At 40.9% G+C, this 14479-nt stretch overlaps 1 protein-coding gene across 5 annotated transcripts in view; it reads right to left on the bottom strand.

Annotated features, from left to right (window-relative positions):
- Positions 1-14479, bottom strand: part of tns1b (tensin 1b) — a 202965-nt gene that overhangs the window by 28221 nt on the left and 160265 nt on the right. For all 5 annotated transcript variants that reach the window (XM_061723873.1, XM_061723874.1, XM_061723872.1 and 2 more), the window contains 6 exons: positions 14224-14336; positions 14071-14131; positions 11280-11355; positions 8580-8709; positions 8314-8377; positions 7674-7798 (listed from right to left, as the gene is read on the bottom strand). In XM_061723873.1, the coding sequence (XP_061579857.1) occupies positions 7674-7798; positions 8314-8377; positions 8580-8709; positions 11280-11355; positions 14071-14131; positions 14224-14336 (569 nt within the window). The remainder of the gene's footprint in view (positions 1-7673; positions 7799-8313; positions 8378-8579; positions 8710-11279; positions 11356-14070; positions 14132-14223; positions 14337-14479) is intronic.

Raw genomic sequence — 14479 nt, 5'->3', positions numbered from 1 at the left:
AAAACCTTACGAAAGAAAAAAAAAAGCCCTGGAGAATGGGTGTCGTAGCAAGAAGGATAAGCCAAATATTTGGAGGTTCTTCAAGCCAGATGGTGCAACTATATGACCCCTTCATCTCTGAACTGTGAGCTATGACCCCGCTAGCAATAGATCCCCCCCATACAGCGGAAATAGAAGGTTTCCACTCCAGCTTACACACACAAACGTACATATGTGCTGCTCTTGGGAGTTGGTGGAGGTGTCTTCTGGCCAGAATTATGGCATCATTTAAGTAAAAAAAAAAAAGCACTTTTCTGTGAAGTCCCTTAAGGTCTCAATGCTGCAAACAAGATGAGAACAGATCTAAGTGCATTTACATTCAACAGGCTAAGTGTCTGAATGCAATGCTGTAACAGTATGTGGTATGTCCCATATTTGATCAAGGTTAATGGCTAAGCTATTAATTTGGCAACTTACCATATCTTTACTGTAAATCACGGCTCAAGGACTCCCATTAAAGTAATACTGTGGCCCTGTAAATTATTACACAAGCGGCTGTGATCTGTTCCTACTAGGTTCCACCCATGAAGACTGATGGAGGACAAGCCGACCAACAAAGTTATTATCATGCGATTGGCTCATTTAGCGTGCAGATGTGCAGTGATGTATGTTTAAGTAAAGATCAGCAAACACCTTCCTCCCATAATCCCAAAACGCTTGGATGAGTGCGAATACAGGAACTCGTCGGAGCTTAATGAGCACTTATCCTGTGGCTTATCAAATATACATCAGATGTTACTGGGAATCAATGTGTGTGAGTGCAGCTTCCTTGGGAATGGGGAAACCAAGGGCAGGATAATGGAGGGTGCTTTGGAACCGGAGGGAAAAAGCTTATCGATTCTGTCAACACTGGCCTGGCTGTAGAGGGTATTATCTGTATTCTGAAAACGCTTCAATAATTCACTAACCACAGATTAAAGTATCACCAAAAAAAGCGCTCATATTTAAGTCTCTCCGGGTATTCAAACTGAACTGCAGCACAGCAATGTCACCTGCCCAGGACAATAAATTTAACACGAGCACTACTAAAATAAACACAAAAACATCCTCTACCATACAGGCAGGATATTGGGCTTCTCCCTGGATGATCCTTGGGTCTCGGGAAAAGTCGTTGACGGTTATTAACAGCAGGGTTACAAAAGGGAAGGTCTTGAAGGCAGAGTGAGGAGAGCACCGTGGTGAGCTGGTGGTTGCTACGCCGTTCTAGAGATGCAGACAAGCTCGAGTGGTCTAGTTCCCGCTAGCTACAGTCTGGAAACCCTACAAAGATAGAACCACGTGACTTTGCATGAAGTCTTGATAGTTTATGCAGATTCTCTTCAAAGCGGTCCTCGTCAGCTTTTGTTGGACCCAAATTCCCGATGAACACTGTAGACATAAACTGCTTGTGTTCCTGTCCAGATACTCCATGCTATTACAGCCGTATCAATAAGATTCCACGGTGGGTTCAACTGTCACGAATCTTCGGAACAGTTTCCGACGACAAACTCGGGACATGTAATTTGCCAGTGTCCCGAGCGACTGGAGTTGCTCTTTTACTCCTTGAACAGCAAGAGAAAGCAGAACACCTAATAAAAAAGCAAAGCATTTACATTGTATTGCAAGAGTTTTTCAAGACAACGAGCAAAGGACTTTAGTGCGGAGACGTGACCGCTTTTACCGGCTCCCTCCCTTTCCAGCTTTGTGTTCAGGAACACAAATCAAACAGAGACACTGCTATCCGGGACTGAATCAGGGCAGTATCATGCCAACATCAGGTATGGGAGAAACTTAAACTCGTGACGGAGCTCAGCTCAGAGAAACAGCAACGTATTGGCTGATTTAACAGTGTCTTTTTCAGCTTTGGAAGTGAAGATCCCCGTGTCATCACAAAGACCAGGAAATGTGGGTGTTTGACATGTATTGCCCTTAGAAGTAGGATAACAACATTAGAGGGGAGGCCAGTTTCCCAGTGGAACCATAAAGGCCTCATGCAAAAACTTTGGCCTCTCTCTTCTTTTAAAGTTCATCTCCTGAGTCTCTCCACCTCTGAGCTACTGAATAGAAAGGCTCTATTCAGTAAGCTGTCACCCACGTAGATGAACACCCTGGGCTAGTAACGCGTACATAAATAATACAGCAGCAACTAACATCCGTCCCAGACTGTTCATTTTGTTTCCAGACTTTCAGTTTGAGGGTTCGGGAGACAAATATAAACCAAAGCTGACAGCGCCTATTCAGGTCCAATCGAGATTTGCATGTAGCATTCCACACCTGTAAACAAGCCATGCAGGAACATTTGGCAGCCATTGCAAACACGTGGGAGGTTGTTATTTACTAGACAATATTTTTAAATGAACGTGGTCATTATAAATTACATCCTGGCTCTTTATGGGCACTTTGAGATGGGTCAGCCTAATAAGATGGCTGAATTGAAAGAGGAAAGAGGATGGAAAGAGAGAGAGGCTGGCCAACAGCTGGTGTGGAGCTGTATCCACAAGAAGTAACAGACTGCTCATTCATCCCCACACATAATCAACTGCAGATAACCAGCAAGTAATGTCCACACTCACAGTATGGAGGAAATACACGAGGATGCGATCAATATTCCTATGTGAAGTTCACTTCAGAGGTCCAGTGCAGAAGTTGCCTATGAGACGTGCTAACAAAGCTCACTGTTCCAAGCCGCCAAGCAAAGGCCCCCTGTCCCCGTGCGCCTACAGCCTAGGTCTAAACCGAGACATCCACAACACAAGGCGCTTGTTCTGCCTTTGTGTCCAATGCACTTTTAACTACAAGGCCTTTATTTATCTGTCTTGGCTGTTGCGCAATCAGAGCTGCGCAAAGTTTGCAGTCAAAGCAGCGTAATCCACCCAAAGCCTTGGACCAGACTAAGAGACTGATGGCACGGAAGACTGTTGCCAACACAGAGGGCTAGATATTTCACCTCTGCATCCTCTTGGAGAAACGCCACAGTGTTACGACATGTGCACTTTGATGAGGTCACACTTTTAAGAGGACGTTGGAAATTTTTTATACAGAGAATGATGAAGGCATCTGACATCCAATGCGTCAGTTAAAAATGAAAGCATTAGAAAAGGAAAAATTCCACTTTGACTTAATGTAATAATGAAATAACTCATTAGAACCATGGCTACCATTCCAATCATGAGGGATTGATGGAGAAATGACTGCCGTGACCCCCTGTTGAAGGTGCTCATGTAGAGATTGTTGTTCTTTGATGTCGAGATGCGCCAACAAGAGTCAGATCGGTTCTGAATATCAAATTGGTTTTCAAATTTCAGCATCAGCGTGGTCAAGGTCAGAGTTAAAGGGTGAAAAAAGCCACAATGCAACCTTGGACTGAGGACCAAGTTGAGATTTACATTTATCTAATTGAGGTGAGAGCATTTCAAAAATGACTGATATGCTGTCATTTTCTGTTCACATGGCCAAAGCACTATTTGAACCTATGGCAGCTGTAGGGACCCAAATATAGTCGTGGAAGCGATAGGTGACCTGCGCCTGTGAGTGGCTCAAGAACAGTGTCACTTTGATCAATTTAAACTTACTTACACTCATTTAAACCACACAGTCTTGCTCAGAAAAATTTGACAGCAATGTTTAACCCTGCCTGGGGCTAATACACATTAAATCAAAGAGGAAGCGTTAAACTCCTGGAAAGAAGGTGCACAACAACATGGGGTAAATGAACCAACAGTAACTATCTGGAAACAGAGCGCACAGAGAAATGTCAATATCATATTTTCTTTCTAGAACACAAAAACCTTGAACTAGAAACAAAGACCAAGGCCAATCATTTACATTTTAAAAGGTTTATGTTTATTCTGATTAATTGTTAAAAACTGGTAACATGGATCCGATACAATGAAAATGTTCACAACTAATTCATGAAATCTGAAAATATTTATGGATTTTTAAAACGACAGATGTGAATAATAGTTTGCATTCTTTTTCTTTGTTTTAAATATATTTTTCTAATCCATATAAGTCTGTATCCTGTTGTCACTTTAGACTTGATTATGCTATTTCCAATAGAATTGATGTTCAAACTGCATAAAAGCAATTATCCTTAAATCCACCAAAAATAAAGCATCAACCAGTACTGGATAAAAACTTGTAAAAGATTAAACTTAAATACATCCCTTCCCCTGTGAGTTCAGCCGCAGCAGTGAGAAATTAATGAATAAAACACCATGTGTCCAAGTGTGTGGATAATAAATAACTTCATGTAAGTAAGTAATTAAACACACTTCCAGAAGGCGAGAAAAATACAATTTCAGGGTTTCGCATTGAGATTATTGAGCATGCTACTCACATGTTGTAAAAGGCGTCCGCTGCTGAGTTTGTGAAAGCTGCTCTCTCCAGCGTTACATAAACTAGATGTACACACACGGCTCAACTCTCCAACAGCTACCAAAGCTGGGACAAAGGCATTAGCTGCATCACGGCAAAGGTAAACTGAAGAAATCCTGGACACAAGTGTCTGTGTTTGCTGAGCAGCAGTGTGCACAGAGCCACTCTGACACTCTAGTCACTCCTCTTGTGAATGCTCGCACAAAAGAGCTTCACAGTCGAGCGGAGGAGTGTGGCTTTAACTCCTGCAACTCCTCAGAAGACGGGAAGAGGACAGAGCGAAAGGTGGAAGTTGGAGAGAAAAAATAACTGACGAGTTAAGATTTGTTCTGAAATTTTTCCACCTGCAAAGTAATTTTCCACAATAATAACACATGAACTAAACCTGAATTCAAATACATCACATCCCTCATATTCGAGTCTCTTGTGAAATCCTTTTTTTAGTCTCATGCATTTTTTCCCTTTATAAAATGTCCCACACATTTTTTTGTCCTCCATTGCTCATCTCTCCCATCTTATTCCCAGTTTGCCAGAAATGCAGCTGGCTTGCTGAGTTAATAACACAGGCTGGACAGTAAGAAGAAACACAAGGGCCTGTCACACCAGCAGCAGCTATCGATATCCACTTAGAAAAATGCAGCCTTTCACTGTCTGTGCAGAAACTGAGCGCTCAGATTTTCCAGCTCATCTGCTCCACAGGGAGCGTCCTACTATAAGAACACAGGCGTTGGACCCCGGTGACGCAAAAGCTCTAAAAAGAATCCCAGCATCAACTTAAAAAAAACAACTAAATTAAAAGTAACCATTATGTTGAATTTCATCTGCTTTGGAAATCTTGACACTTTGCTGATGCCTGATGTCACGTTGTATCTGGGTGCTGAGCTCAGTCCTCCGAATGTCTTCTACACTCGCTACAATCTCACTATTCCTCACCCAGTCTCAAGCCTCCTATACAGCTGTTTCTGGTTCAGATAATGACTGGGCTTCAACCTACGTATGAAATTGATGGTCATTAGCACCTCTTTGGTGTAATTGGTTAATCTCACACCTGACTGTCATCCTACAGAATTCCTGTCATGCAAGTGTACAAAAAAAAAAACTGATGCTGCTTTGAGAGCAGTGGTAGGTCATGCCAAATGTTGATCAATGGCGTCCAGAGGCCGTTTCCTCTGTGTCTGTTGTTAATGCCCTTCAGAAATCAAAGTGGAATCCAGATTAACCAGAATAATTCTTCATATTGAAGAGGAGACAAATTAGCTTTCCTATCCCATGCAATGGAAAAACTGGAGTGTTGAGATGTATTTGACATCATAATTTAAGTATGACATCATTTAAGTATGACATATTCCTATGCTGAAACAGGCTAACGGTAACTTAAAATGAAAGTTGAAAAAAAACTGCTACCCAGCGTGGATGCCATCCCTGTATTAGCTCTGTTAGTAAGCTGTATGCATTTTCCTCATAAGCAAAAATTCACTCAAGTATACTAGTGCGGGTCCCAGAAAACCAAAATGGTCCCAACAAACAGCAAACCAGATGACAACTATACTTTAGTCCCTTGGAAGTCATTGGCCCTCCTTCTCAGCTCTAATTGTTTTTTCAGCACCAACAAGTGTGAAGCCAAATGGCAGTGGAAAGACTTCAGTTTATTGGAAAGCTTTCCTCTCTTCCTTCTGTGATTTATTCAAATCTTTTTTTTTTCTAATGCCATTTCCATTGGTGAGGTTATTCAATAAGCAGTGTGCATAAGTCAGATTCTTGTTGTCAGATCACGACGGATTCGAAGACCAATCAACAGTGAGTATGATTTTTATTGTGTGCTGTGTGTATTTGTGTAATCTACTGAAAATCTAACTCAGATTTAGCCACAGTGTCATTGTCGGATGACAAGGAGAAAGATGAGGAAGGGAACTTGGACCAGACTGGATTTAGATGATTTATACAGTCACACACACAAGCTCACCTTCACTGAAACAGAATAAAGAGACTCACACCTGTTTTATTTTAGCAGGGCCTATTTCGAGCTGCCTCTGAATGTGGGGGAGACACTTTATGGGCAGCGATAGAGGGAAGCCAAGCAACCTCTGACCTTTGACTATCTAGGAGTCTAATAAAAACATACAGGGAGGAGCGGACGACATCAAATAGCCAGCAAGCACCCACGTTCAAAAAAGCTCAGGATTTATTTTAGGAAATTGCCCTTCAAACCACAAACCCCCATCACATCAGACTTAACACTCATCATTGTTGTAACTTTTGAATTTAGATCATGATAATTCGAGTACATAAAGAAAATGAAAAAAAACCTTTCCTAGCAAGTGCACAAACGTCTGCATACTAATGAGTTGGCTCTTTGCTTTTGCTAAGGGCGTAGCATTGCTTCCTTTTTTGGGTGGCGCAGAAAGCAGTACTTTGGTCACAAAGTGACCACAGCTCCCTCAAAAGGAAGCCTCCGTTCATGCCTGTGGCTCAAACCAGGAATGTCTTGCACTGCGCTCTAGAAAGCGATACAGTCAGGTCTCATGGGGCGTTTGGTTTTTCTGCTGTGATAATTTCACCACGAAGGAGTTCAGCTGTCCAACGCCTTTCCTCCCTTTCAAAACACCAGAGTGAAAATCTAGCGTATAGTGAAAATCTAGCGGTGAAGGTTTCGGCTTATTTTTGGACAGCAAACAAACAGACTATGGTCATTTATATTATCATCATTTATGGTTGCGCAATGTACACAACTGCAACCCGCAAACATTTCAGCAGCTGTCTAAAGTTAAATGAGACCTCTATTTGACCCCATCATGTGGGAGTTCTTAACAGATGAAAATGACCTCAAACTCCATGAGGACAAGATCTCAATCTGTCCCCTGTATCATGCAGAACACAAGAGCGGCCTTGTTGTGCGGGTTGACACGTGTACATGCTGCTGGAGTGATAGAGCGAGAGCAAGAGAGATAGAGAGAGAGAGAGAGAGAGAGAGAGAGAGAGAGAGAGAGAGAGAGAGAGAGAGAGAGAGAGAGAAAGAGAGAGAGAGAGAGAAAGAGAGAGAGAGACTAAAGTATAGTCCAAACCTTCCCTTAAAATGCATTCAAATGCATTTCCTCAATTGCATGTTGAATTTCTTGTTACTTTCACAGAAAGTGACTGATTGCCAAAAGGTGAGAACTCCAGAAGAGCTTTTTTTTTTTTTCAATGTTTTGATTCAGTTTAAAGAGATTTGTTGCAGTGCGAGTTCACACATCTCTGCACACGAACTACCCTCAACAGCCCAACCCCACTGTTTTTACCGTCTGTGTTGTCCTCGCAGGCTTGATTGAAGTTTTCGTAGGAATCCCAGCGGATCAGGGCATCCTGTGTGTTGTAGTCAACCGAGACGCTCGGCCCGTTCTCCAGGTGATCCATACCTTGGCCAGAAGTACAAAGAAACAGAGCAGAAAACGTGAATCTCTTTAAATCTCAAACCTTCCCAGGAGGTGAAAGCAAAAAATGGTACAAAGTGGGTTTCATTTAGAGTGACATGACTGCAGAAACAACTTTAGGCAATAGTACCTCACGGTACATGTAAGTATGGAATGATGATGAAAGGTGTGGAGGACCTGATCCAGTATCAGTATTCACTAGCCCTACTAGGTTTATCCTGCTCAGACGAATTATTGCAGATGTTTAACTAATTCAAAGGGTTTGAAATGTATTTAAAACACACAGTTAGAAAACCTTACAGTTGTTGCTGCTGCTACATGCTCAATTCAATCATGTATTTTTGGAATATACATTTTTCTCTTTAAACAAGTGCTGTGGTGTACTACAGCCGTGTACAAGTTTAGATATAATACCAACAATAACAATAACTATAATATTCCAGAAAAAAAAGTTATTGGAAGTTGAAAAATAAAGGTGGATCCATCCATCTCTATTTGATAGTTACCATGTATTTTTTCAGGTCCAAAAGAGAAAATAAACTCGACTTTTCCGTATTCTGGAAATCTGTCATCTGCACAAAGGAACAAAACAGGATTATCTCTTTACAGCAGAAGTTAAAATCGTGATGAATCATTTTTAAACAAACATTTTCTAATCTCTATGGCTAACTTATACAGTTGAATAAAGTATTTAATGTTTTCTTTTTAAACAAATTCAGGTTTTACTCATGAACATAGCTGACAATTGAAGCCGCCTTATCCCAGATCTCTTACCTTTGAACGTCTCATCAAGCTCGTCTTTCCCAAAGACGAGTCCCAGGTCGTGAACAGCACACGTGTGGAACTGCACGCGGAAGATCACGTCTCTGCACGAGCTGCGATAGCGTTTGTGGTAGCATTTAAGCTGCAGGATGAAAGTCGAGGGTTCAGATTTGACAAACAGTGCCAACAGGACAGGTTATTATATATTACATGACATAAATCATCTGAAATCCTTAATGGTAATTTCAGTAGCATTCAAACACTCTCATTTGGAATTGATGCATTTGATGTTTTTCCTCACCAATTATTACTGAACTGGCACATGTTTGTACAAGAAGCTATTGTACACACATGTTTGTAAATCTTTCGAATTTGTCAATATTATTATGGCTATTACTTTTAATTTATTACTCGACGCAGTCATTTCAAGCTCATGCTGCATCTCACTGCGTGCATACGCTGATTGGCGCAACCATAAGTGGGATTTGAATGCATTTACTAAGAGTAAAAACAATTCCTGTTATACAAATGAAAGTTGACAGTTTTTACAAGCAATTTTACAAGCTGTGGTGGACATTAAACATGTGATGATCGAACCAGAAAGCCAAGGGGATATCTATGACCAAACAAAAATGTTCAGTGCTGCAAAGCCCATCCCAAAAGGTTAGAAGTAACCTCAAAATGACGACCTCTAGGGCTGCTTTCAGAGTTAGGATATCTTTCTCTTTTTCGTCTCCAGGTCCTTGCAATGGGGATGGATGAGGTCATGGACAGGACCCCCCCACCAAAAAACCCTTCCTCCTAAAAAATACTCCTACGGTAGAAATGCAACTTATGACCAAAAAAACAAAGGCATGCAGTGAAATCCAAGGAGCACTTTGTAGGTTTCTGAAATAAGACTGTATTGAATAATCTATTAAGCCAGGATATGAAACCATGTCTTGAATAACAGTCCATGGTCAGGAAAGGCCTCTATGGAGTTTTAAAAACCTGCTAGAAGCACAAGCAACCATTTCTGCAGGTCATCTCTCTCAGTCATGCCTTAATGGTAGAGTAGACAGAGCTATTCTGAAAATAAAACAATTCACCAAACAAAGAAGACATGGAAAAGGACCTTTCCACACAATCCAAAAATATATAACTATATGGGCAGAACTCCAAGCAGCAACAGACACAGGGCACAGCTCATCCTCTACTACAACTTTCGCTACAGTGAAGCACGTTGGTGGCAGCATCATTGTACCGGAGATATTTTCAGCAGCAAGGAGAGAGAGACTCAGAGGTGAAGAAAGTGGTCATGTCACTAAACACCCTTGGGGGGGACAACAACAAGGAACCCAACAAAAACTCAACAAAAGACTTGTAGAAATACCCATAGAGAGCACTTGACAGATGTGAAAAGGTTTGTGAAGATCTGTCAGAAACCAAATGTAAAAATTATTTGGAAACTTGCCCACTTAGAGATGTGCTGTAGGGGGTTTCTAGAAAAGTACAGAATGATTCATCCGAAATCTTTGTAAAGAGAGATGTCCGTTTTAAAGTTGTGTTCAGTTTCCAAACCTAACAGAAATGTTCTCTTGACGTTCTTAACTTATTTTATTCCATTAAGCATATTGAGTAAAGTGACGTGGAACTGATAACCGAGAAAAATGAACCAGTTGAAACGAGAAAAAATTCTAACTTTTATTAAAAATAGTCTTCCTCTTTCTTGCATCCTGTCACTACATACTAAATACTTCAACGTTTGAAATGTGAAACACACTGTGGCAACAAATCTAGCATTTTCCCAGTTACAGTATCTGAAGGATAAAAGGTAACAGCAAACGACTGCTCCAAGAGATGATGCATTTAACAGAATCCATTAGTCTTAAATAAAAAATGAGATATGCGCTAAGCTCTGGGGGCCAAACACGAATAACCTCTAGTGCACACACTGTAAGTGCTCCCTCTGAAACTGTCCATACTGAATTTATGAGCCTCAGGACATCTCATACAGAACATTAAAGCCGGAATGACAGCAGAGCCAAATAGTTTGCCGATGTGGAGTTATTCTTCATGCAAATATAAATCAGAGGTTCCCACAGGTGCTGCTTTAATGAGAACGTTTTCTTCTTTAATTACTCACTTTGAAATATCAAATGGAACAATAATGTTTTCATTAGAAACCTCAAGAATGTAAAATAACCCCTTACAGAGAATCACACACACAATTTACTTTTAAATGATCAGATCAGGTTTACATAGGACGATGTGTGCTGTTGTAAGACAGGACCCACAGCGCAATCTTTGCATCACAGTTTCCAGAAACATATTGTGTGCTAATGAGGGTCTATAAACTAAATACAAAATGGCTTTCCCTGGGCTTTTACAGCCCTGTATCTTCTGTGAATAGCTGCTATAAACCTCTACAGGTCATGCATACAGTACAAACACCCAACGCCAGACAGGAAAAGCCAACAGAATTCCACGATGACTCCTAAACAATAAAGATCTGTGCATCCTCTGTGTATTTATGCAGCTGTTGTCAATGGCATTCCATGTTAGTCATCTAGCATCTGTTTATTTGTCTGCCTTTCTGCCAGAGGTAATGTATAACACGGAGCCTGACAATAAGCTCTGATTGTTATGGGCTGAATACTTGCAAATTCATTCTGTGAAATAATTACCGTCTTTGGTCTGAACATATTGCAAGAGTCAACACAAAATTCTTACCAGGATATCCCCTTTCAGAAGAAGACCGGGCTCTATGGTGATACAAATGCTCGTCTGGCTGTCACCTTGAACATTACTGCAAAAAAAAAAAAAAAATGTAAGCTGGACATCAGTGTCACATCATCCCTCTGCATCAGCTTTTCCTTTTTGATGTCATTTGTCTGCATATAACCATGCATACACCTGATCTGCTTCAGCAGGAAGCTGATTTTTTCTTTAACAAAGGCCTCACAGCGTATAACCTCGGAAGTATTGGCCTGAATTTGGGCATTAGTGTCTAACATTGACTTGTCTTACTGGGAGAATAGGACCAAAGGGTGGAGAGTTTTAATTAGGAGCATGTGAGAGAATTGGGGGAAGAATGTTATTTGAAGGAAGTTAAGGGAGTGAGAGCCTAGAAGTGTATGTGCACTGATTGTTTAACATCGATTTTGTGTTTTGGGACATGAGCAGGTTTTAGTATTTATAGTTACCTTAGTCAGATTCATTTAAAGAATATTAAGCAGTATATTCCTATGAGTCAACAGCTAGACTCATACCAGAGTAACCCCTCTCAATAATGTTTTAAAGGGGACATATTATGAAAAAGAAATATACATTTATTTTTTTAAAGATTTTTTTGGGCTCTAGTGGCCCTTTATTCAAGTTGCAGATAGGAAGGGGGTAGAGAGAGAGAGAATGGGGACGACATGCAGCAAAGGTGCGCAGGCCGGGATTCGAACCTGCGACCGCTGCAGGAGGACTGTAGCCTCAGTATATGAGCCGCTGCTTAACCCACTGCACCACCGAGCAGCCCAATTTCTGTGCTCGAAAGCATAAATGTGGGGGTCTGAAGTGACTACCTAATCAAAAATACTAAAATAACACATTCTTGTGATTTTTGGTCGAGTCAGTCCAAGTCTGAAAATGGGTCATTGAGTGAGGTGGTTAAATTTGTAGGATAGTGTGACATCACAGACCCTGATCAGTGTAGAATTATCAATGTTTCCATGTTGCTGCATTTGCTGTACCACTGAAATGGGTAGCCCAAAGCTGTAGCATTAATTTCAAAAGATGAACATTTCATAGAGGAGAAACCGTAATCTGTCACATCCCTCTGCTGGGGGGGGTTGGGGGTGGCTATGCCCCCTTTTAGGTGAAAAACACTGCAACACTACTGGTGGCAATTTGGAAACACAAGCAGCCTCATGCCTAAAAGTTGCTGTGTCATGTTTCTCTTATCTAACAATTATAGAAATACCAGTTTGCATTTTTTTTTCTGCGGATACAAAAGAGCAGTAAAAATAAATATGTGTAGATTCAGATAAACCACAGAGAGGATGTTAACGTCAAATTGTGGGATCTGAACAGCATTACCCACACATTTGTGTTCATCAACTCAACACAGGTAAGTAAAAAAAAAAAAAAAAAAAATCAGTTCTGATGTTAAAAGTCATCAAAGTAATCAAATGAGATCCTTCATGGAAAGGACCATCTGAAATGCATTATCTGGGGATTCATTAAGGTAATTACGGTAAAGATGCTGGGATACAAACACCTTTGGGTATTTGGTAGGATTGATCTTCCACTTTGACAGACGCAGACTGAAAAGACATTCTTCTAACCAAGTATCTGAAGTTTTTTCCATATATTGCTGTGATGCTGTAATCGTGGCTTGGTGACATGATATAATTGTCTGCATCACAGACCAGATAATTTGGGAACTAAATAACTACAAAGTCAACAACATTGCTTAATTCAACACAACCCAAAAGTTGTATTCACCAGTCACATTCCATTAGTGGCTTTCATCCAAAAAGGGATGAGGATATTGAACAAAGGCAAAGAGGTTGATGGATTCTGAAAGTCCATCTGGCTCCACCCACAAAATCTGCTGCTATGAACAGAGCTCGAAACACATGTTGAAAAGAAAGCTGTTCTTCTACATCACTGCTGACATTTTGAGCCAACCAGATACATTTGATTAAGCCCTCAGGAAAATTGTGCCAACTTTAAAAAGCAACATTTTCAACATGTTTCATTGAACACCCTTTAGAACTGTGTGACGGTGTATTTTTCTCGAGAGCCACTTTCCATTCGGGTAGTGTTTGGGCCAGAACCTTTGGGGACTGTAAAATCATAGTGGATACTTCAATCAGCTGTCTCACACACAAATATACTCAAAAATATATTTTTAAATGTGTATAACTTCTGACGGAAAGTGTGAAATCTTAATGATGAGTCATACTGTATGTACATAATGCTTTATTTTTTAAACATGAAAAATGAAAACAACCTTAACCTAAAGTCATTTAATTTAAGCAGCAATACTTTCAGTTGTGGCGTAAGACCACACTGTGTGCCTCTTTCAACCATCTGAGAGCAGTGAAGCAGTCACCTACTCCGCTCATCTCTAACCTCTCCTGTTGCCAAAGACAACAGCAGAAAGCCATAGAAGCCATTGTTTCCTGTCTGGCCCTGAGAAAAAGCAGGGTCCTCTGGCAGGAAAACCCTGCAGGCGTCCACACAGATGCCTGTCTGCCTGTTTCATTGGCTCTCCAGTCACAAATAACACTAGACATGATTACAAGAGCCTGCAGCTGGGGAGGCTAGCTAAATATAATAATGTGCACCAAACTTGGAGTGTAAACTGGGAAGTGGGGTGATGTGCATGTATATTGGGGAGCAGGGGAGTTAGCGGAGAGGCAATAAAAGAAAATCAGGGTTTTTTTTTTATTATTGAGCCATTACGAGCTTGTTATCCCTGGAATCTTGTAAAAGCATTTGAGCGCGAGTGTGTTTTAAGACTTACTAGATCCCAGATGTGTAAACGGGCTGCATGGCCTGGTAGATTTTGAGAAAAGGACGACAACCTGGAAGAAAATGTTTGGAAAGTTGTTTAAAAATAGATGATGTGATTAAACAAAACCTCATTACTCAGTAGATGTTTGCATATGACACTAACCTCCCTTGGACTCGAAGTTTGGGATGCCGTGCATGATGACGTGATGTAGGAACAGGGGTTTGTTGTTGATCTTGATATGTCCGGAAAGCAAACCACTGAAGTACTCCACATACCTGAGTTGGCAGAGAAGAGCAAAGGAACACACTGTTGCTTATGTGTGGCTCATTGTGTATGATGTCCAGTGTTTTACAACAGAGGGCTGAACGTATAATCATGTGTTTGTCACAACAAAGAGACAAGCCGTAACAGTGACCTT

Source organism: Cololabis saira, chromosome 6 (genome assembly GCF_033807715.1).
Source record: "Cololabis saira isolate AMF1-May2022 chromosome 6, fColSai1.1, whole genome shotgun sequence".
Classification (NCBI taxonomy): domain Eukaryota; kingdom Metazoa; phylum Chordata; class Actinopteri; order Beloniformes; family Belonidae; genus Cololabis; species Cololabis saira.
Note: the sequence above shows the minus strand (reverse complement) of the source record. Positions and strands in the feature narration are given on the sequence as shown.